The sequence below is a fragment of the Halichoerus grypus genome, chromosome 2 (genome assembly GCF_964656455.1).
Source record: "Halichoerus grypus chromosome 2, mHalGry1.hap1.1, whole genome shotgun sequence".
Classification (NCBI taxonomy): Eukaryota; Metazoa; Chordata; class Mammalia; order Carnivora; family Phocidae; genus Halichoerus; species Halichoerus grypus.
The window spans coordinates 153,799,589-153,823,496 of record NC_135713.1 but is presented as its reverse complement, the minus strand read 5'-3'; the positions used below and the strand labels follow the sequence as shown (position 1 = coordinate 153,823,496).

At 43.0% G+C, this 23,908-nt stretch overlaps 1 protein-coding gene across 1 annotated transcript in view; it reads right to left on the bottom strand.

Annotated features, from left to right (window-relative positions):
* Positions 1-3,060: 3,060 nt before the first annotated feature.
* Positions 3,061-23,908, bottom strand: part of USP43 (ubiquitin specific peptidase 43) — an 89,581-nt gene continuing 68,733 nt past the window's right edge. Inside the window, exons 21-29 of the mRNA XM_078067919.1 lie at positions 22,000-22,137; positions 18,265-18,316; positions 15,812-16,007; positions 14,421-14,451; positions 13,001-13,092; positions 12,432-12,465; positions 8,399-8,508; positions 6,045-6,078; positions 3,061-3,575 (exon numbers count right to left, since the gene is read on the bottom strand). Of these exons, the coding sequence (XP_077924045.1) occupies positions 3,552-3,575; positions 6,045-6,078; positions 8,399-8,508; positions 12,432-12,465; positions 13,001-13,092; positions 14,421-14,451; positions 15,812-16,007; positions 18,265-18,316; positions 22,000-22,137 (711 nt within the window). The 3' untranslated portion in view covers positions 3,061-3,551. The remainder of the gene's footprint in view (positions 3,576-6,044; positions 6,079-8,398; positions 8,509-12,431; positions 12,466-13,000; positions 13,093-14,420; positions 14,452-15,811; positions 16,008-18,264; positions 18,317-21,999; positions 22,138-23,908) is intronic.

The window sequence follows — 23,908 nt, the reverse complement described above, 5'->3', positions numbered from 1 at the left end:
TTAGGAGGGCCAGCTGAGCAGCAGGTAGGGCAGGCTGGGAGTCAGCCTTCTGTCTTTGGGGGTTTTTATTCCTGTTGCTGGAGGATCAGGCGCTATAGCAGTGCTCGGGCCAGAACCAGCGAGAAAAACAGCTGCAGGAAACCGGAAACCTGATTGGTGGGCACAGAGAGAGATGCACCTTTGGGGCAGGAAGCCCGGGAGCCATGAGGACTCCAAAGGGGGGCGGTTTAGAACTCCGACCCTGGGACTCCCCCAGAGAAGCCATATGCAGAACAAGGCAGGAAGAAGGACCTTCTGTGTCTATGATCCCGTGTCTGCTCCGATGACCCCTGCCCACGGGCTGCCCCACAGATGAGGAGGTCAAGGCCCTGCAAGAGGACGCAGCCTCAGCAGGACTGACTGGCCAGCACCCCAAATACCCTGAAGTTGAATTACCTGTCCCTGTACTTTGGTCTCCCTCCGGCTGGCTGGCCCCTATTGCCTTTCAGACATCCCTGTGTCCACTCGGAGTCTGCTGCCCTCTGGCGATGGGGTATCTCACCGCCTAGCAAAGGAAAACCCACTACCCTTCCTGAAACAGAGGGGGGGAGAAATTGAGTAAGTTGGGGGTTGGGGGAAGTGTCATGCAATATGTGGAGTGGCCACCAGATGTCACTGTGGCTCCAAGCCGATCTTACATCCACCTTCTCTCCACCGACTCCCCGCACAGCACAGGTGTAATCCTGCAAAATTCCGGGCAGTTCCCAGTTTCCAATGAGTATTCCCCTCTGGGACCTTGTTTGGACTTCAGGAAACTTGAGTCGCTGGCAGGGCTGACAAATCCACTTCACAGATGAGGAAATTCAGTGTGACCGTGCTCTGTGAGATACTCAGGGCAGAACAGGGACAGCTTGGGGACGGTTAGGGGACTGGACTGAGTCAGAGTCACGGAGGCCAGTGACCATCCCAGACCACAGAGTGATGCTGCAGGACCCCTAGTTCCCCCCTAGTCCTAGTCCCTTTGAAATGTGACCTTACTTGAAAATAGGGTCATTGCAGATGTAACTGGTTAACATGAGGTCAGACTGGAGTAGGTCAGACCCCTAATTCAATGTGACAGTCGTCCTTATGAGAGCGGTGTGAAGACAGACACACAGGGAGAATGCCACGTGATGACCAAAACAGAGACTGGACTGCTAGAGCTACAAGCCAAGGAATGCCAAGGATTGCCGGCAACCACCAGGACCTCGGATGAGACCAGGAGGGAAGAGCTGTCCCCTATGGGTTTCAGAGGGAGCACAACCCTTCCACCCCCTTGACTGCGGACTTCTGGCCCCCTGTATTGTCTCACAATACATTCCTGTTGTTTTAAGCCCCCGAGTTTGTGGCAATTTATTACAGCAGCTCTAGAAAACAAATACACCCCACTTGAGTGCACATCTGTTTCCAGCCTGGATCTTGACTGATAGCCAATGCCCAGAAGAAATCTGTGAGGCTACCTTGGGGAAAGTCAAGAACCGGAAGAAATGGGGCCGATATCTCAAGGAGACACGAGCACCCTCTAGGTGTGCTTACTACTGAGCCCAAAGAACTACCAGCTCTGTATGTCATCAGAGAATCAAGTAGCACCTAACCAGAGGGCCCTACTTGTTCCAAAGTTGCTAGTGGGGTTTCCAGACACCAAAATAAAGCCCTCTAGGGTTCAACTGTCCATCTCCAGAATATTCCAAGCAAACATACTCAGTGTCATCAGCAGAGGAGTTGGCTGTGAGGGCAGGGCTGAGGATGGAGGGTCAGAAACACAGAGGCTGGTGCCCTGGAGGAGGAGCATCCAATCAGCATGGTGGGCCAGGTCCAGGGCAGGAGGATGGACCCCAGGTCAGCCGCCTAGCAGCAACCAGGCAGATGTGGTCTCCTGAGCCAGGAAGGACCCTGCCAGCTGCCAGCCCCCTCCATCACCCTTCCTGAAAATAGATGGTCTTCTTGGATTTGGGATCCCTCAAGGGATGGTGGAGACATAGGTTGGTGGAGACATAGGAATCAGAGTGGGTCACCCTGGTTGTCCTGGGCCTCCCACACTTGTTACCACCCCATCTCCCATTTGAATCCTTGAGAATTCAGTAATGACTTTGGGGGTTACATGTGGCATAAACTCAACTCAAACATCTACTCACCTAAGTCACTGGAAATCCTATTTCAGGCATGGCTAGATCCAGGCAACCAAATGGTGCCACGCCACCAGGATTCAGTCTTTTTGTTTGTTTGTTTCTGCATTTTTTTTTTTTTCCCCCATCTCTCAGCAACATATTCTCCTGGGTAGGTTTCACTCTCAACAGATTCCCCCCTTCATCAGGACAAGATACACCAACATTTCCAGGCTCACGCCCTACCTGCTTAAAACCTAAATAGAGAGAGATTCCTCTTTCCCAGTAGTTCAAACTAAGGTACCGACCGACCCACTAGGGCCATGTGATCATCTTGAAATCACCACCACATGTCGGATTACCCAGGCCTGGGCCACGTGTCCATTCTAGGGCAGGAGAAGATGACAGATGCGCAAAGCTATAATATAAACAAAGGGGTCCGGAAGGGGTCCACCTCCACGGCTTACGGGTCGGGTGATGGGGGACACGTTACATGGCTTTTGCAACATTAATGTCATTGATAAAATGGGGACAAATCTAGTGCTTATTTCACAGCATCTTGACTATCTGAAGGTAAAGGGGTACTCATGACAAGTGTTCAGCCCCACACCGTCAACATCAGCTGTTCTTACAGCATCCTGCAAGTGGGAGGCTACCCGTGGGCCATACACGTCAAATACAGGGGTCACGTAAATAAGGATGAGAAAGGGCATTGTAGGCAAGGGTACCCAGTGATGGGGACAGACGGCCTCTGACACCTGACTGATTTCCCCTCCCTGGCTCTGGGGTCTTGTTAAGTCTTATTCTGGAGAATCGACCACAGTGAATTAGTGAAAAAGACCGACCTAAAGAAAAGTTGAAAGTAATGAGCCAAAACAAAACAATGACACTAACTTGAATAAGTCCTAAGAAGTACCTTTATTATTTATGTGTTTTATTTTAAATAGCATCCAGTGAGAACCTACCACGTGCCAAATGCTACAGACACTGCAAAGATAAAACAAGGCTCAGGTTTTGGTCTCAAAGAGATCCCGACGAACATGACTGCCTAAGATTGACCAAAACGCCTTACATCAGTGTGTCCATTAATTTTATTATTTCATAACTAACTTTCCCATTTCTTTTTGCTTTTTATAATTATCAAATGGATACATGTTCACTCTGGGGAAGTCCCGCGCAGAAAAGTATAATATTGAAAATGGAATCCCCACCACCTCTCAGAATTCTGGCCCTTACATATACAATTAAGGAAATACATAATTAAGGAAGAAAAAAAGCCAAGTTAGTGGGTAGATGGCTCTCCAGTCTTTTTTTTTTTTTTTAAGCATCATACTATACCATACTGTTCCACAGCTTGTTTTTTCTCTTAGAGGTTTATCTTGGGCATCTTCACTATGTGCATATATGAAGGTCCACTTCCTTCTCTCCTTATGGTTGACATGCTGAAAATCCCTATAAATATCGTTTTATAAAGTAATACATCAAAACACAAAGAGAAAAAAATAACAGAAGGCTATAACGTGAAAAGTAAAATTCTACATCTTATCTCTCAACTCACAATCCCAGTCCCTGAGGTAGCTACATTTTTTGTAAACTCTTTGATTGAAGTATGTGATACACGTGGAGAAAAGTGCCCAGAGATTAAGCAGACAGGTCAGTGGGTTTGTGCAAGAAGAAGACACCTGCTCAACAGCACCCAGAACAAAAAGCAGAACATTACCAGTACCTCCAAAATGCCCGTTTAATATTGCCCATTTGTCTCCATTCCCTTTTAAATAACAAAAATTGGTATTGAACACTTGAAAGTAAAACAGACACAGAGTATAAAAAGTCAGAGTGTAACTGACTCAGAGTATAATGGAGAACTACAGTCTTATACCCCAGCCCTTCCCTTCTCCGGATTCCATGTCTCGGAGTCACCCACCCTCGCCTCTTTGAAGCTTCCTTAGTCTTCTGATTCTTACCACTGTGTAGACCCAGCCTAGGCCAACATGTCACATTACACAGGATGTGACAAATCCTGTTCGTAGAATGACATTAATTTAAACCCAAAGTGAGCCACTTGCTGTAATCGAGACAGTGTGTATTGTTGAAAAGTAAAAACAGAGCAAAGATTCCAGAAACACACGCACTTAATATGGCCCATTAAGACAGAGGTGCAAAAGCAACTCGAAGGAGAAAGGATAGTCTTTTCAACAAATGCTGCTGGAATATTCAAACTCTGTATGCAAAAAAAAAAAAAAAGGTATCTCAATTGAAATTCTCATACCTTATACAAGATTAATCCAAAATGAATCATAGATTAAAATGTAAAACTATAAAACTTTTTGTTTCACGAAAACAGACAATCTGGGGGACCTAGGGTTAGGCAAAAAAGGTTTTTGACATGACCAAGAGCAAAAACTCTAATTTTTTAAAAAATAAGTTGGACTTCATCAAAATGAAAACATTTGCCCTGTGAATAACACTTTTAAGAGAATGAAAAGACAAGCTACAGTTTGCATTAAAATGTTTGCAAACTATGTATCCCACAAAGGATTTGTATCCAGCATATATAAAGAACCCTCAAACTCAACAATAGGAAAACAACCAATCCCAAAAGTGGACAAAAGACTTGAACAGATACTGAATCAAAGAATATATATGGATAACAAATAAGCCCATGAAAAGTTATTCATTGTCATCCATCATCCTAGTCATGCAAATTAAAATCACAGAGAAATACCACTCTTTTACCTGTTAGAATGGTTAAAATTAAATATACAACCTTAAGTGCTGACAAGGACCCAGAGCAACCAGAATTCTCATACATTGCTGGTGGGAGTACAAAATGGTGCAGCCACTTTGGAAAACAGTTTGGCAATCTCTTAAAAGCTAAACCATGCACATACCATGAGACCCAATGATCCCACACCTAGGGATTTGCCCTCCAGAAACAAACATATGTTCATACAGACACGTGTACATAAATGTTCATAGATGCTCTATTTAGAACTGCTTAAATATGGAAGCAATCCAACTTTCTTCAACAGGTGAATGACTTCACAATGTAGCTCATCCATACAATGAAACACTATTCAGAAAAAAAAGAACCAACTATTCATACATGCAGTAGGCAGGAGCTTACACGCATCGCAAAGGCATTTTAAGTGAAAAAAAAGCTAGTCTCAAAAGGTTGCGTATTGTATGAATCCCTTTATAGGACCTTCTCAAAAAGATACAATTATAGAGAAGAAATCAGTGATTGCCAGGGGTTGGGGGGCATTTGGGAAGAAAGAAGGAGGACTATGAAGGGATAACACAAGAAAGATTTTGTGGTGGGGGGGGAGTGATTTGGATTGTTCTGCATCCTAAATGTGTGGTGATTACGTGAACCTGTGCGTGGTTAAAATGCATAGACCATACATGTACCCTGTAAAAGTTCACTTTACTGCATAATAATTCTTAAATTTTAAAGAGTGAACCCAAAGTTCTAGCTGATGAATAACTATTGTAAGCAACAGGTGATCTGACCCAATTGTCACATGACATAGCAACTATATTTCATTAGTACTATGGTTTTTAAAAATATATTCTTAAGGAAAAAAATATATAGCTGCCAAGTGGGCTATGACATAATGCTGAGATGCCATCAATGTGAGACACACCCCAATTTCAGAGATGGTGAAGTGTGAAAACAGGCATGCCCAGAACCAATGAAATAAAGTATTTCTTTTAATGAAGAAACGATTGCTCAGTCATTTATGGAGAAGCATGCTAGTTAGGGTTTTCCTCTATGACTGCTCATGATCCCAAGGCCATCTTGGACAAAGTTACGGTCCCCTTGCAGATGCCCTTGCTTAAAACTTTTCTCCCTCTTTTCCCTGGACAGAGAATAGCAGTGGGAAGGGTAGCAAGTCATATATTTAGAATGTCACTCACCCTTTTCTGAGACCTCATTCCAGCTGCCTGCTCCCTAGACAAAGAACAGGGAAGATGGTGAGAACTCCCATGGTCTGAAATGACATGAGGCCAAGCAGAGGGCCAAGCTCTGCTCTAAGCCTGAGGTTCTGTCCACCTGCGCAGGGTGGCTGCATGGCCTGGTGGTTGAGAGCATCTGCTGCGGAAACAGTAAGACCTGGACCCTGTCTTGGCCTCTTCAGCATTGTGCAATCTCAGGCAAGTCACCTGGCCTCCCCAAACCTCCACTTCCTCAGCTAATTTTTTTTTTTTTTAATTATGGTAAGAACAGTTCACAATTTGTTCAGAGATCTACCTTCTTAACAAATGCTTAGGGTACTATACAGAATTGTTGGAGATAGGGACAATGTTGTACAGCACATCTCTAGGGCTAACTCCTCTTGCTTAAATGAGACTTTATGCCTGTTGATTAATACATCCTCATTTCCCCCTCCCCCAGCTTCTGACAACTACCATCCACTCTTTGATTCTATGAATTTGACTATTTTAGATACTTCACTTAGGGAAATGGAAGTTCTTGCTTCCTGGGGACTGATGCAGGGATTAACATTGATGATTAACACATGAAAAGAGTGAAGGGAGGTGCTTGCTTCTACAAAACTCTTGCCAAAAAGCATTCCAGGGATAGACACAAAAGGCTGTAAATAGGGGTGATGGCTAATCTTATATGTCAACTTGGCTGGGCCACAGGGTGCCCAGAGATTTGGTCGGACATTATTCTGGGTGTTTCTGGGAGGGTGTTTTTGGATGATATTTACATTTAAATGGACTCTGAGTAGAGTAGATCACCCTCCATAATGTGGGTGGGCCTCATCTAAGCAGTTGAAGGCCCAAATAGAACAAAAGGCTGCCCTCTCCAGAACCAGCCTCCTTCCTGAGTCTCCAGTATGTCACCCTCCCCATTCATGTGAGCCATTTCTTTGAAATAAATCTCTTCATATATATATACAAGCATCTTATTGATTCTGTTTCTCTGGAGAACCCCGACTGACAGAGTGAGAAAACATCTGTAAGCCAAAGAAGAGTTCTCTTTCACTTCACCCCTTAGTAAAGGGGTATATTCGTAGTATATTAGTGATAATATATACTTAGTAGTCTATCAGTGACAATATGGAACAATATTTTCCCCAAAGAGTGCCTACAAAGAGAAAGTAAGATCTGTGCCTTACATAGTCTTGTCCACACTCTGTGTACCTGTACAGGTAACACACAAGGAAAAGAGAAAGAGGGAAAAGAGAAGCAAGAAGGGAGAGGTGTTGAATCTTGGCACAGGTAAGAGCTCCTTGAGGTCTGCAAACCCTAACTTCTTACAAATGCAGGGAAGCCAGTATGACCTCCCAGGCCACTCCTCGGCGAGGCAGCCCATCCAAGTCAGTGAAAACTAAAAGAAAGGGTGTCCTTTTAGGAAGCCAGGGTCTGTTTCCTCACCTTGATTCTAGTCTAATCATCAAGGGCAATTCAGAAGAAATTGAATCCCTCTTCCATTTGGTACCCTTTCAATAACTGGTAGACTACCGTCCCAGCTCATGATTCTCCTCACCAGGCTTTGTTTAAAATCCCCAACTTCTCCAACCCTTCCCCATACAACATGGTTTCCAGTCCCCTCACCACCCACCTTTCGAATATGGTAACAATTTGCTAATGTTCCTCTTAACACAAGGCCCCAGGAGCTCAAAGCACGGTCCAAATGTGGTTTGACTAGCCCAGAAGATGCAAGGATGCTTCTGCCTATACAAAGCTGTGCTTACAGAATTGACTCTTTAAACCTAAAACTAAGTTGGATACATGGATCGATGTTACATTTCACCCTTGAGATTGTGTCAGCTCATAACTGTTGAAGGAAAAAATGTCTGCAAAATTGGTCTTTGCCTCCATCAAGCTATGGATAAAGTAAGCCAGTAATGGACAGCACCAATGGCTTGAGCCCCATAGCATTTCTGTCCTTATTTGATGCCACTGTTGAGACCATGACCAAGATAATAAATTCTCCTTTTGAAAGCTTTCAATATTTTCTTTCTTCTTTTCTCCATTCAGTCTCAGAATGGTTGACCCTCAATCCTATTGTCCTAGTCTCCATATACACCTGTCATGGTCATCTCTCAGCTGAATCATATTTCATCTGTCAGTGTGTGACTGTGGCCAAGGCAAATAATCATGCCCTCTTCACAGCTGCGAATGGGCTGGAGTGGACAAGATGCATTCCAAATTCCCGTCTAATTTTATGGTCCTTTAGATCTGTGATATCTTAGGTCCCAGTATCTGTTTGACAAGCTCCTCCCACCCATCCACCCACCCGCCCGCCCAAATCTACTCACTGGTCAGAAATATCTGCTGCCCTCTTGGCTCCCACAAGGGTCCTTGAGCAGAATCTGACCAAGCTGTGGGTCAGAACAGGAATTTTGTTTCCTCTCTTCTTTTTGGCTGTCTGAGAATAATCACAAGATATCATTTAGAGTGAGTGAATGGTTCTAGGCATACGAACATTCTAAAGAGAGCTGAGCCAGTGGATCTGTCTACTTAGAATACCAGCTTGAATCCAATCAGTAAAGTTTTTTTTTTTTTTTTTTTTAAGTTTGGGGAAGGTTGGCAGAATTTAATAATGCATCTTTGAGTCTTCATAATGACAGATAGCTAGTTTGACTGGATATTTTACTTCTCAATAACCTAAGTTAAGTTATTTCATGGATGAAGCTCAAAGAGGCAAGCCTGCTATGAGACAAAGGACCTGATCTGAGCTCAGTGAATGTGCAGTCCTGGGCAAGTCACTTGAACTTCTGGTCCTAGTTTCTTCATCTACAAAACAAGAGCCTCAGAGTAGACTGACCTCAAGGCCTCTTCCAGCCCCTGGTCTCACTGTTAACAGAATGAAGAGACAAGGGGCACCTGGGTGGCTCAGTCATTAAGCATCTGCCTTCAGCTCAGGTCACGATCCCAGGGTCCTGGGATCAAGCCCCGCATCAGGCTCCCTGCTCAGTGGGAAGCCTGCTTCTCCCTCTCACACCCCCCCGCTTGTGTTCCCTCTCTCGCTGTGTCTCTCTCTGTCAAATAAATAAATAAAATCTTAAAAAAAAAAAAAAAAAAAAAGACTGAAGAGACAAGACACAAACCAGCAGAAAATATTTGTAAATCACCTACCTGAGGGAGAACTTGTATCCAAAATACATAAATATCTCTCAAAACTCAACAGAAATACAAACAACCCAATTCAAAATGTGTGAAACGTTTGAACAGACACTTTACCCAAAGAGATAGAAGGTAGCTAAATAAGCACGTGAGAAGACTTTTAACATCCTAAGGCAACAAGGAAATCAAAACCAAAGTGAGACATCACCATACACCTAACAGAATAGCTACAGTTAAAAAGGCTGAACTATACTAAGATTGGTGAGGATATGGAGCAACTGGAACTCTCATTCCCTGCTGGTAGAAGTGGAAAATGCTACAACCACCTTGGAAAAGAGTGCCACCATTTCTTAAAAAGTTGAAACATGCACCTCGCTTTTGACCTGGTCATTCCATTCCTATGTACATCTCCAAGAGAAAGGAGAGTATATGTCCACCCAAAGACTTGTACACAAATATTTAGAGCAGTTTTAGTAACAACCAAAAAAGTGGAAACAACCCAAAGGTCCACCAACTGGATGAATGGATAAACAAACTATGGCATACCCATGCAAGGGAAAACTACCCAGGCATAAAAACAAGTCAACTATGGATTCATGCATCAACATGGATAAATCTCAAAAAATTATGCTGAATGAAAGAAGCTAGAAGTGCATACTGCATGATCTTTTTTTAATATAGAATTTTAGAAAGTGCAAGTCGATCTGCAGTGACCTAGTGACAGAAAGCAGATGGGTGATTGCTTGGGGACAGAGGGGAGCAGCTGGGGTACAGGGAGCAAGGGAGGGAGAAATTACAAAGGGATTTGAGGATACTTTGGGGAGTGATAATACATTTATTATCATGATGGTGGTGATAGTTTCGTGGAGATAGATGTCAAAGCATATCAAATTGTACATTTTAAGTATGTGTTTATTGTATAATAACTATGCTTCAGTAAAGCTGTTTAGAAATGAAAATTTTTAAAAACTTTAAAGACTTCAGGAGGAATTAGAAATTCATACTACGAGGGGCGCCTGGGTGGCTCAGTCGTTAAGCGTCTGCCTTCGGCTCAGGTCATGGTCCCAGCATCCTGGGATCGAGCCCCACATCAGGCTCCCTGCTCCACAGGAAGCCTGCTTCTCCCTCTCCCACTCCCCCTGCTTGTGTTCCCTCTCTCACTGTGTCTCTCTCTGTCAAATAAATAAAATCTTTAAAAAAAAAAAAAAAAGAAATTCATACTACGAAAATAAAAATCCACAGATTACTTCCTCGTAGCGAGGGATGAAATGGAATGCACCATGGAGCATCAGTCAGTCATCACCATCATGGAGTGGTAAATGTCAGCACATAGTTAGGCAGGTCGACCAGATATTATGTGTCTTATGATAGACACAGTAAGAATACCAAACCTCACCTATGAGGTGTACTAACAGAAATCCTTAACATGAAGACTGATGATGTTAAACCCTCAAATCCAATTCCAGTATAGGGTACCAGGGATAAAGGAATAAGCCAAGGGACACCCTGAGGAAGCACCATCCAGAACGGGGGACATCTTTTGTTTAACTGGCCTGTTCTCATCAGCAGGCCAGTGTGGTGAGAAAAAGGGATGAGGTTAGATTGGGAGCTTTAGAAGACCTAACTCCAGATACAAAGTGTGGACCTGGATTCTGGAAAGGGAACTGGGACCCAATTGTGGAAATCTGAATAAAGCCCAAATACTAGAGTAGATGGAAAGGTATTGCCATGGGAAGGTGAAGATCATTAACCATAAAATGCAGGGTACAAGACATACATACATGGAAAGACAGAGCTTTGGCATTAATGGCAATTTTGGGGTGGTGGGAATTTTAAAATTTTTGTTTATCTGTATTTTATAATGATCTAAAATGGACATAACACTACTTTGAGGGCAGGAAGATTTTTTTTTAATTAAATAAGAGCCTCAAGAATTATTTTCATGAGTGTGCTTCAATTTAAATGAGTTCCTGATTGGGACCTTGGATCAGAGTTGTTTTGTATCTGTCTACTGACCTGGAACATTGAACTTGATCCAAAATGGAGTAAAACCAGACCACAAAAGATGTACACTTGCTTCAAATGGCACATTTACTATTCTGGGGTAAGCAAAGGTTGTATACTGGACATACACACACGTGTGTGCATGCATGCGCATGCGTGCGTGTCCACACACACACACACACACACAGGGTACCTCATTCTCTCTGAGGTTGAGCAAGAAAACTGCCCAGCTTCTGTCCCCTGCTGGGATCATGGCATGCTGGACTCAGGGGATCCAAGAGCCCCTTATGTAACTTGGTACTTAGACCTGAGATAAAAACGTCGTTTTGGGGGGCATTTTCCAAGAAAAAAACTAAACCTCTCCCAGTAAAACTATGGTGGTAGTTCTCAAAGTGTGGTCCTCAGAAAAACAGCATCACCCAGGACTTGGAGATACGAAATCTCGGGCTGTACCCCAGACCTGCTGAATGGGAATCTGGGGGGCAGGGCCTGGTGATCTGTGTTGTAATGAGTCCTCCAGGTGATCCCACTGAAGTTGGAGAACCACTGAACTATGCTGTCCTCTCCTCTCCCCTACTCAAGCTCTGTGCTGATAAACATTCCCACCAGCGAAGAACGGGCTGTAGAGTCACCTCGTAAGCCCTTAGATCTCACAGATTCCTAGGACTTACAGCCGCAAGTAATACGTGTATCACACTATATAAAAACCTATGGATGACAGATCAGATGCGTATTTGTGGTGCTGTTTATAGGTGATTTTATGCGTATTGAGAATAAGCCCGCACTTTTTTTAAGTTGTTCACAAACCTTTAAAAAAATATACTGTTCATCCACTTTAAAATGAGACTTTGGGTAGTGAAAATGCTAATGCCAACTGGTGGCTTTAAAAAAAAAAAAAACCTAGAAGATTAAGAAATAAATGAAGAAGAGCGTACATCAGCATTTCTCAATCTTGGCACTACTGACATCTAGGGCCAGATAATTCTTTGTTGCTGGGGGCTGTCCTGTGCATTGTGGGATGATTAGCAACATCCTTGGCCTCTACTCGCTAGTGGCACTGCTCTCCTGTTCCCAGGCTGTGGCGACCAAAAATGTCTCTAAAGATGGCTGAATGCTCCCAGGGAAGCAAGATCACACCTCTACCCCACAGGTTGAAAACCATTGTTATACATAAAGGTTCACAGAGCTTGACTTTGATGTGATCAAAGATATCTCACTTACCCTCCTGATGTGAGCTGTTCCTAGAAACTCATCTCTACAAAGAGAGAACAACAGAATATCTCAGTTACTTGCATCTTTTAGAGAAGGAACTAGGGGCTGGGGTGAAGGCATGGCCCTGCCCTCTTCCCTGCACCGTGAACTCATCCCCTTATCCCTCTAAGCCCACCTGGAGCCAGTCCACCTGCTTCCTGAAGCTTTTCCCAGCTACACCCTTCCCAATTGTCAGTCTGGTTTCCCCCCAGAATTGGAAGGGAACTAAGAAAGGGTGGTGTCCCAAAAGTCAAAGAAAAAGTGCTTTCCAGAAGGAATAATGAGCCAGCGTGAAGCGTCATAGAAGTAGAACAAGCCCGGGACAGAAAGGAAAGCATCATGTTTGGCATTTATAGGAAGCCATCAAAATGGCCATTGAGGAAGACACTGACAATTTGACACAGCGTTGGGTGTGGATGGCTGGTTTCAACAGTTTGAAGGATGAAAGACAAGGGAGGGAAGAGGGGACGTGAACAGGGGAGAGAAGTAGAGGGCAAGGATGGGGGAAGCCTTGCCGTCATGGCTCACAATCTACTCACCTTGCCCTCCTGGCACCCACCAGGGTCCTGGGTCCAAACCTCACCATGTTGTGTGTGAGCACATGCCTCTCCTCCTTCCAGCAATGAACCATCTGTACAGAGCAGCAACATGCCAGTGAGTCACAAGGACTGGCTTCCCCCCTTCTGAGCTGAGAGGAACTTAATACACCATCACTGATTTACATATGATCTCAGGAGACTGAGAGAGCTATAAAGTAAACTCCGTGTCTGTCTCCTGTTCCAGAATTCCACAAGCCTCTTTATCTTGATGGGTTCCTTCCTGTGTGCTTCTTCAGGCAGACTTTGCATACAAACATATTTGCTATCAAGAAAGCACAATAAATCCTGCCCTACCACTGCAATGTACCCAAAAAAATCTCGTAAATTGGACCCAAATGTTCACTGCAGAAGAATTCAGAAAACTATGAGAGAAGAATGTCTCTAGTCAAAGGGGTTTGAACTGGAACCCAGAGTAATCACCAATCATCCTCCAGCTGTTTTGTCATCACTCTTATTTTCTTTGTAGCACATAAGGAAGCATTTACTTGGGGTTTTTTGTCTGTCTTCCTGACTAAAATGTAGGCTTCATGAGAGGAAAGGCTTTTTCTGTCCTGATCAGCAGAGTATCTCTGAAGCCTAGAACTGTGTCTGGCATGTAGTATATAATCAATAAATGTTGATTGGTGGATGGATGGATGGATGGATGGATGGATGGATGGATGGATGGATAGGTGGGTGGTTGGATGGACAGATGGATAGATGAATGGATGGATGGATGGATGGATGGGTAGATGGTTGGGTGGGTGGATGGATGGGTGAATGGATGAATGGATGAATAGATAAATGGATGGATGGATGGATGGATGGATGGATGGATGGATGGATGGATGGGTGAGTGGATGGATGGATAGATGGGTGGGTGGATAGATGGATGGATGAGTGGATGGGTGGGTGGGTAGATGGGTGGGTGGATGGATGGATGGGTGAATGAGTGAATCGATGGGTGGATGAATAGATAAATGGATGGATGGGTGGATGGATGGATGAGTGGATGGATGGATAGATAGGTGGGTGGGTGGATAGATGGGTGGATGAGTGGATGGGTGGGTGGGTAGATGGTTGGATGGGTGGGTAGATTGTTGGGTAGGTGGATAGATGGATAGATGGATGGGTGAATGAGTGGATGGATGAATAGATAAATGGGTAGGTGGGTGGTAAATGAGTAGGTAGATAGATGGATGAATGGGTGGATGGGATGGTTAGGGAGGTGTACTGATGAGTCCATCTGTCTCTATCTCTCAGGCCTAATTATGCAACCCTACCTAATAAAGGCCCACCACGGTTTCTATTGTAATCTAATTCCATCCTAACTGAATGGAGAGTCTTCAATTTAAACAAACGAAAAAATACATTGACTCACTTTTTTATCTTTTGTTCCACATGCCTCCTCACTAGGAAACAGGAAAGTGGATCCATTAGAATATTTCCTTCTTTTGATCAGTCACGAGTAATTCAGAATGTGAAGCTACCTTCTCAAATCTACAGAATTATTTAAACCTGAGGTTTCTTTGTGAGAAGAACTTTGCCCCAGATTCCCCCCGATTCTGTAAACCCTGGAGGAGAAGGGGGGCCTCAGACTCATTCTATTTCCATGCCCTGGATTGGCATTACCTGGCTGTCAGGAAGTGAGGGAATTATGGCCATTTCTAGAGGTTCCATCCCACAGAAGGGGAGAGGGCTCAGGTGCACCTCATGTCATGTGTATTCAATAAGGACATGCTCATTTTTGACACTGATGCATTTTGAGGGTTTACATAATGAATAGCCTAGTGTATGCATAAATATCCTCCCGCTTTCTCTGTCCACAATGTAAATCATCTGAAAATGCCAAGCCAGCTAAGCCTTCTTGTACAAATGTTTTAAAAGAAAGCAATTTGGGCGCCTGGGTGGCTCAGTTGGTAAGCAACTGCCTTCGGCTCAGGTCATGATCCTGGAGTCCCGGAATCGAGTCCCGCATCGGGCTCCCTGCTCGGCAGGGAGTCTGCTTCTCCCTCTGACCCTCCTCCCTCTCATGCTCTCTGTCTCTCATTCTCTCTCTCTCAAATAAATAAATAAAATCTTTAAAAAATAAAAAAAATAAAAGAAAGCAATTCAAGAACTTGATCTGGCTAAAAACTTGGACTGGTCTCTAGTGACTAAAAGGGGGCTCTTCCTCTCAGCTCAGCCACAAAGTCTCAGCCTGCCTCCCTTCAAAGCCAGTTCTTCACCCACCAGTTCTACCAAATCCCTCCTGATTATCTGTACTTCCCACTTAGAGACTCAACATGTTCCTGCAAATCCAAACAGAAAGCCAGTAAGGCAGAACCTAGCTACCCATGCATCTGGTCCAACAGGACCATTCTGGTGGTTTGATCTGTCCTAGAGGGAAATGTGGAGAGGGCAAGTAATGACTTGGAGGAGTGAACAGCAGAACTTGGCAAAGTAACATGGAGTGAGCAGAGGTGATCTGCATTAGAGTCCCCAGGACCTCTTCCTCCTCAGCCACAGCTCCTCCTGCTGCCCTTCAGTTAGGGGCTAAACACTTCCTGACTCTTCCCATGAGAATATAAGAGTGAATTCCCAATAACGCCACAATTATTCCTTTTAAATTCCTCTGCAGCATATCGTAAGACCCAAGAGATACAGTCATGTACATGTGCGTGCGTGTACTTTTAAAGACTTAAAAAAGTCTAGACTATCTTTTGCCAAAGTTTTCTAGGGTTCCTGAAGTGCCCATCATCCTAGTACTTCTAAAGAGGTGTGTTTACTCACCAGGGAGCCAAGGTCTTGACCTTCTTCCTCCAGACCGCAGAGTAGATGTTCTCCAAAGATGACTTGACTTTTCTTACCTCCAAGGGCAGTGACCCATGGTACATGCTCTGCAGCTTTCTGAAGGCATTCCAGCCCCTTCCTCCTTGGAGGACTTTCCAGCATCCGTAGAAGTAACTGAAGATACCAAGAGGCCTTCCTTCCAGTATAAGAAAGGTGAGAAAGAATAAATAGGGATTATATGGGGGAAATATCTTTTCTGGTATTTTTTAAATTTAGCTATTTCTAATACACAATAAAGCATACAGACCTTCTGTGTCCAGCTCAGTGGAATTTTACGTGTCTGTACCCACAAAATCACTGCACAAATCAAGTTACAGAATGTTTCTAGCACCCAAGAGTGTTTCCTCCTACCTAGTCAATAGCTGTCCCCCAGAAGCAACCGCCAATGATGTCTACCACCCATAGACAATTTTTACCTGTTGGGTTTCATAAAAATGAAATCATAGAGTGTACTTTGTGTGTGTGTGTTTTGCTTCTTTTGCTTACACGATTTCTTTATGAGTCAATTCCGCTTGTTGCATATGTCGATACTTTGTATTTTTTAAATTGAAATATAGTTAACACACAAGGCTACATTGGTTTCAGGTGTGCAACACAGGGATTCAATCTCTCTATACATTATGCTATGCTCACCAGAAGGGTAGCGACCATCCGCCACCGCATTATGCTATTCCAATGCCACTGACTGTATTTCCCTATGCTGTACCTTTCATCCCAATGACTTACTCCTTCGATAACTGGAAGCCTGGACCTCCCACTCTCCTCCACCCATCTTGCCTATCCCCGCATTCCCTCCTCTCGGGGCACCCACCAGTTTATTCCTTGTATTTATGCACCTGTTTCTGCTTTTTGTTTGTTCGTTCATTTGTTCTGTTTTTTTAGATTCCATATATAAGTGAAAGTACATGGTGTTTGTCCGTGACTGACATATTTCACTTAGCGTAACACCCTCTAGATCCGTCCATGTTGTCACAAATGGCAAGATCTCATTCTTTTTATGGTTGAATAATATTCCATTGTATATATACACCACATCTTTATCCATTCATCTATGGATAGATACTTGGGCTACTTCCATATCTTGGCTATTGTAAATTAATGCTGCAATAAACATAGGGGTGCATATATATCTTTTTGAATTATTGTTTTCATATTCTTTGGGTACATACCCAGTAGTGGAATTACTGGATCTATGGTATTTAATTTTTTGAGGAACCTCCATACTCCTTTCCACAGTGGCTGCACCAGTGTGCTTTCCCACCAGCAGTGCACAAGAGTTCTTTTTTCTCCACATCCTCACCAACACCTGTTGTTTCTTGTGATTTGGATTTTTGCCATTCTGACAGGTGTGAGGTGATATCTCACTGTGGTTTTGATTTGCATTTCTCTGATGATGAGTGATACTGAGCATCTGTTCGCATGTCTATTGGCCATCTGGATGTCTTCTTTGGAAAAAATGTCTAGTAGTTTGTATTTTCGTTTTGTTTTGTTTTGCTGCAAGGTATTCCATTAAATGAGCATTTCACAGTATATTCCCTCCAGGGATATTTTCTATTGACCCGAAGTTGCATTTACTCATCTTGTCATCTGCCACATCCGTTCTGCTCTTAAATCCACCTACTGATACTGCATTTATGTTTCATTTTTAGAATTCCCATTTGACTAATTTTTTAAAGATTTTATTTATTTATTTGTCAGAGAGAGAGCACAAGCAGGGGGAGTGGCAGGCAGAGGGCGAAGCAGACTCCCCACTGAGCAAGGAGCCTGATACAGGACTCAATCCCAGGACCCTGGGATCATGACCTGAGCCGAAGGTAGACGCTTAACCAACTGAGCCACCCAGGCGTCCCCCATCTGACTATTTTTAAACAAAGATTCTAGTTTTCTGGTGCAATTTCTATGTTCTTGAGTTAATTAGAGTTGTTTTCAAGTCTTTGCCTGCTCATCCTAATATCTTAATGGAAACTACATTTCAGATGCCCTGCATTACATGGATTTCATCTTGGCTTGCAGCTCAAAGCAATAAAATCCTAACCTGAACTGCTGAGCATCACCGCCAAGAGAATTTCCAACAGATCCTTCTAGTTCCTTCATAAATGATCTATGGGCTCCTTCAGAGGCAAAATGACCCACCAAGTTTTTTTAAATAAACCAATTCTTGGCAGGTTAATGCGCTGGCTCTATTATGTTTGAGAACATCCTGACTGAGGTCATTCCAGGCTCCCATGAAGCAGTTCCCAAATGAAATGGCTTAGTTTTGCAACAGCGGGTCAGAAAACATCAAAGTCAAAAATTGCTTCATGCCTGAGACCACCCCCCCTCTTTAAGCAGGGCTTTATGACTTTAGATTCTCTGTCCTTTCAGCAAATGCTTCCAGTAAGAATCCCCCCTACCTGGTTCAAATCTTTCATTTGGATTTGGGTGTGATTCATGCATCTTGGTTTTCTAAAATAGAAAAAGACAATAGGTTATAAGATAGAAATTTTCCTGAAGTACAGCTTTTATTCTGTTGCTTCCTTGGTCCAAAGAACTCAGTGGCTCCTCACCGCCCATCCCAGCACCCACAGACCTCTCTTTCAGATTTGTATTTAATTAACATCTTATGCAAACCTACTGCTTCAGCTAGGCTAGCCTGCTCCTGAAACATCTCTAGTGTCACATGCTGGCTTACAAGTGACAATACACCCCCACCCCCAATCAGGAGTTCTTCCTCTGCATATCCCCTGTAAAACTCCTTATCTGAAGTACACAGTGTCTCATTCATCTCTGAAATCCCGGTAAGTAACATAATGACCAGTAGACAGTGGGAACTGTAAATATGAAATCTCCACCATTATTTTGGGATGTGTAAATACCAACGTCATCTTATTCTTTACTGAAAATGACTCTAAGATCTCAAACTCTGAATTCCACCCTCCTCCCCTCCATCACTAGGTCATCAGTGGATCACATGTTAGAGGGAGGTTATGTTATAAAGCCAGTTCAAATTCCAAACATTAAGAACTGTCAAATTTACTATAAAGGCGTAAAACTACAATAAATCTTGTGTTCAAATAAAAAAAAAGAATTGTCAAATTTTCCCTCAAGAAATCCTACAAGTCACCCATAAAAAAGAATGTTGATCATTTTAAGTGTACTATGACTTCTTTCGGGAAGTTCAACACACCCAAAACAGCCAGCTTGTCCTGACATTGGACGAAGTGGCTGTTTTTCAGCTGGGAAACATGGGAGATGCTTGGCTTATGTTCAGAAGCCATGCTGCATGAAAAAGATATTTCCATTCATTTTTCATGTGTTGGTTTTGTCTTCTTGCCTCGGGATGCACGGTTGGTTTCCCACCAATGACCTGTTCAAATGATGAACTCCATTGGGGTCCCTTACTTCCCACCTCTCCAGTTCTGCCTCCCCTTCTTGAACCTGCTCTTCAACAACATGGGGATCTGGGACCAAGTTCTCAGTTTACTGGCTCCACCTCTGCTTTCCTTGTCTTTCTTTGAAACCTTTCCAATGGTCCTACCACTTCCCTCCTGCTACATCCATTTTATCAATCTTCAAACCTGTGTTTTCACTGATTTTCTTTAATACTGTAATTTCTTCTTTCTTGGAACTTCCACACCCCATCTGAGGGCTTCTACTATGGTACCTGGACAATTTTATTTTGCTCAAGTTGCAAATCATAGACTAGACTGCAAGTGCCTTGCGGGCCAGAGGTATATCCCATCCCATTCTGTACCACTCCCAGCATCTGGCATGGTGCCATGAACACACTAGGTGTTCTATGGTGTTTATGGAATGAATATGAATTAATGACATATTAGGAAGCATATATACCATGGATTCAGGATGGAGCAGAGATGCAGAGAGACCAATTGGCAGCTGAGTATTCTGTACATAAGGAGTTAAAGCCTTCAAAGTAGAAATGGAGGGAGTGACAGATAGACACAAAGGGACATCTTTGGGGTTGGAAACAGGGTGCAAAAGATGGCTCCAAGGTTTACAACCCAGGTGTCTAAGAGATTGAATTTACCATTTACAGAGTAGGGGCTATTTTTCCACGGGGAAGGGGAAGACCTGTGAGCTAAACATGTTGAGTCTGACGTGCTATGGACAGCCAAGTGAAAATGTCTAGCATGAAATCAGAAATAAGAATGAAGTTCTCAGGCAAGGGACCTAGATCTGACTGTGGATATGGGAATCCTCGGTTGAAAGTGAAATGGAGGAGACCCCCGAGAGAGAGTGTGGACACAAATGCAGGTGGACAAGGGCTCACTCTTGCGACATCCTTGGGACACACACACACACACACATACACGCACACACACACACATAACCAAGTAGCTTTTAAAATGTCTCATTCCGGCACCTGGGTGGCTCAGATGGTTAAACATCTGCCTTCGGCTCAGGTCATGATCTCAGGGTCCTGGGATCGAGTCCCGCATCGGGCTCCCTGCTCCTTGGGAGCCTGCTTCTCCCTCTGCCTCTCTCTCTCTCTCTGTCTCTCATGAATAAATAAATAAAATCTTTAAAAAAATAAAATAAAATAAAATGTCTCATTCATCTCTGAATGTAGCCACCAGCCACATGGAGCTTTTAAAATTAAATAAAATTAAAAATTCAGTTCTTAAGTCATACCAGTCATATTTCAAGTGCTCAGTAGTGACATGTGGCTAGTGGATATCATACTGGACAGCACAGATAGATATAAAATTCCCATCTCTGCAGAAAGTTCTAACAGACAGCGCTGGTCTATACTGAAGGAAAAAAGAATGACAACTAGAACGAGAACTGCTGCACCACCCTAAGGATACACTAGGGTTGGTTTGCTAAGTGAATATGCTAAATCTTAGCTCCTTTGCTATTTGCAGCAAAAACTTACTTTAAAAAAAAAAAAACCAACTTTTAATTATGTAAGTGACAGATGGCTCCATGTAGAAAAATATCAAAAAGTTGGAAAGCAGAAAGAAAAAATTAGAAATCCCGCCCCAACCTATCTACCCAAATTGAGCCATTGTTAACATTTTTGAGTCAATCTGTCCAGTCTGGCCTTTTTAAATATTTACATTTGAATAATAATGGAAATCATATTATACGTACAATTTTGTAAACCACCTTGTTCACCTGAAAGTATATCATTAACATTTTCCCAATGATTAGCCACCTCTAACCTGGAGCAATTCCTAGAAGTATAAATGCTAGGACACAAATATTTTAAAGACTTTTGTCACATCACACAATTTTATAGAAAAGTTTCATTAATTTTTGCTCCCAGCAGTAAATGTCTGAAAATTCTGGTCATCCTCTGCCTTTTCTTAGCTTTTCCCAAGGTCATTTATTTTTTAAAAAGTTTTATTTAAATTCCAGTTAGTTAACATATTTGTTATTTGTTTTGGGTGTACAATATAGTGATTCAGCACTTCCATATAACCAAGGTCATGTGATTGCTTTTTATCTTTGTCAGTCTTGTTTCAAACACTTTTTGTGATTGTTGGCCAATTACACTTATTTTATGTACTTTTTGTTCGTGTACATACCTATTTTACTATTTGCCTATTATTTATAAAACTGCACTTCATATATTAAACGTTGAGTCAGTCTATGTATATAGAGAGACAGAGGTAGAGCTTTATAGCTATCTCCCCAAGTTTTTTTAGCTTGCTTCTGATGTACAGAAAGTTTAAAATCTGTATACAATCAAATAATTGTCTTTTTCCTCTGATCGTTCTTCCTTTGCTTTTTCTGTTAGATTTACCCAGGTGCTCATCACTGTTTTTTCTTCTAGTTCTTCCATTATTTCAATGTTTGGAAACAGTTATTTTGACACACGCTATCCATGCTACCTCGCCATGTTCTTGAAGATGAATTAGAGAAAAATCATATTAAAACAGTATTTAGCCATTATTTGCCCAAGTAGTCTTCTTACCACACATTTAAAACTCCTTTGAGTTTGAGGTGGTTGACTGACAAGTAGGCTACTAAGGGTTAGAAGAGATTTGAACAAGAAAAGAAATTTTAAGAATAACATGGAATCAATAAGGGTTACTGCAACATTAATCAGTCCTTTCTTCCAGTATGCACTGCACTGGATAGGAAAATTTTGTATATCCCATCCCTCTGCCAAGGCAGCTCACCTTCCTTCTATGGGGAATCACAGGAAGCAAGACCCAGCATGGCCTCAGGTATCCCTCAGAGATGAGCGAAGGGTGAAGGCAGCTGGGGGACTGAGGAAGGTCTGATGGGGGGCTATTACTGTGATCAGTCTTCTGATTCTGGAAAGAGAAAGGATGCAATACTTACACTCACTGCTTCCGAGTCTGACTCGGTTAAAGAAAAGGACATACCCTGCTTCCTTATTTACTCAGTGTCCCCTCCTGGCACCCTCATCTCTGACCTCCCCTGGAAAGTCAAAGAATCTCCCAAATGACCATAGGACAGGGGCTCAAGCTGAGCCCCCAAATCAATCCTTTTGAACCCAACTTCCCATGGCTAGAATTTTGTGTCCTATTGTTTGTTGGACAGTTGCTTTGTACCACAAATACAGTTCAGAGATTGTTCTAGGGCAAGGTATTTGTATCTTACATTGATAAATAACCACATACTTTTGGGAAGATTTTCACACACATTCATGAAAAGGCTACTTGAACTAGATGTCCAAAATCCTGAAGTTGGGGTTGTTGAGTTATTGCTACAGGGGACTATAGAAGATCACTTAATTCTTGTTCCCTAGTCCCAGTTATGGCCCTAACCAGCTCCCTGATATAGGTCCCATCACCCTCGAGGTCTTTGTATCCTCAATCTGGCCCAAGATTCTGCCCTGGCATCCTACTTTCACCTCACCAACACCCACCATCATTGTTGCTTGGTTTGAAGAACATCACACCTGCTGAGAGCACAGGAATGCAAACCCAGACCACCCCTGAAAAGCTGCATCCAAAGCAAGCAGATGAAGATTGGAAGAATAAGCAGCACACGTCACAGGGCACCCAATTACTCAGTCCCGTGCAAAATAAGGAACTGGTTAAGTTTGCATTTTTTTCTTTCTGACTATATTCATGTGTTGTGGAGACAGACTCAGGTAGTTCAATGGGTGTCTAGGGGAGAGCTTATTTTCACAGGGAATGAGGACATAGATAGTCAGGGAAAATCATTCATTCTGTTGTAGACAGGTAATGCATTTGACTTTCACTGTATTTTTAAAATCTCCTATTTGGAAATCATGAAAAACAAAAGAGATGGATAAATGGGTCGGTGACAGATAATCCTCCAATCATGTGAAACTTGCTTAAGTAACTAGTTCAGAATGGTTCTTACATCCTGAGAAAGGCGTAGTCAATCCCCTAAAAATCACTTTACGTAAGTTACTGGGTGAGTACATACGCTGAGCCTCAGCCATCAGCCACAAGATCAATCCAATAAATGCACGGCTGCCCTTCTGCAGAGGATAGGACGCTCATATACTCTTACTCTGCTGAGGAGTAACCTGACAGGGGTCGTCCAGCTAAACCCACTAAGACAAGGTGCTCGTTAAGATGCTCAGTCACCATTCAACCCTTGCTTTATTTGATGTTTTTTATGAAAGGTACATTTAATTCATTTATCCTTGTTAAAGTGCATGAGCGTGTGTGTTTCCATATGGGCGCCTGTAGAACTCTGGTTGACTCCAAAGGACAGTGGGGTTGTTGCATGAGGGCCCACCATGCGCAGGTAAGGAAAAACACAGCAAAACCACGAAATGCTTCCTTAGAACAGGCCTAGAAGCTCAAGAACTAAAAAATTATAATTAACAATCCACTCTCCTATCTTGAAAATAACAGAAACTCCAAGACTGGGTTACTCTTGCCCTACAGAACTTTCTACAGCATTTGTGTTTAAATAAAACACTCTGTTCTCTCTGTCTTCCCCAATGGCTGGATAGATGGATGGATGCATGATGGGCAGATAGATGACAGACTACAGACTACATAGAAGAGAGAGAGGGAGAGAGAGAGAGGGAGAGAGAACCAGCCTCTTTCTCATCCTCTCATCCCATATCTTCAAGTA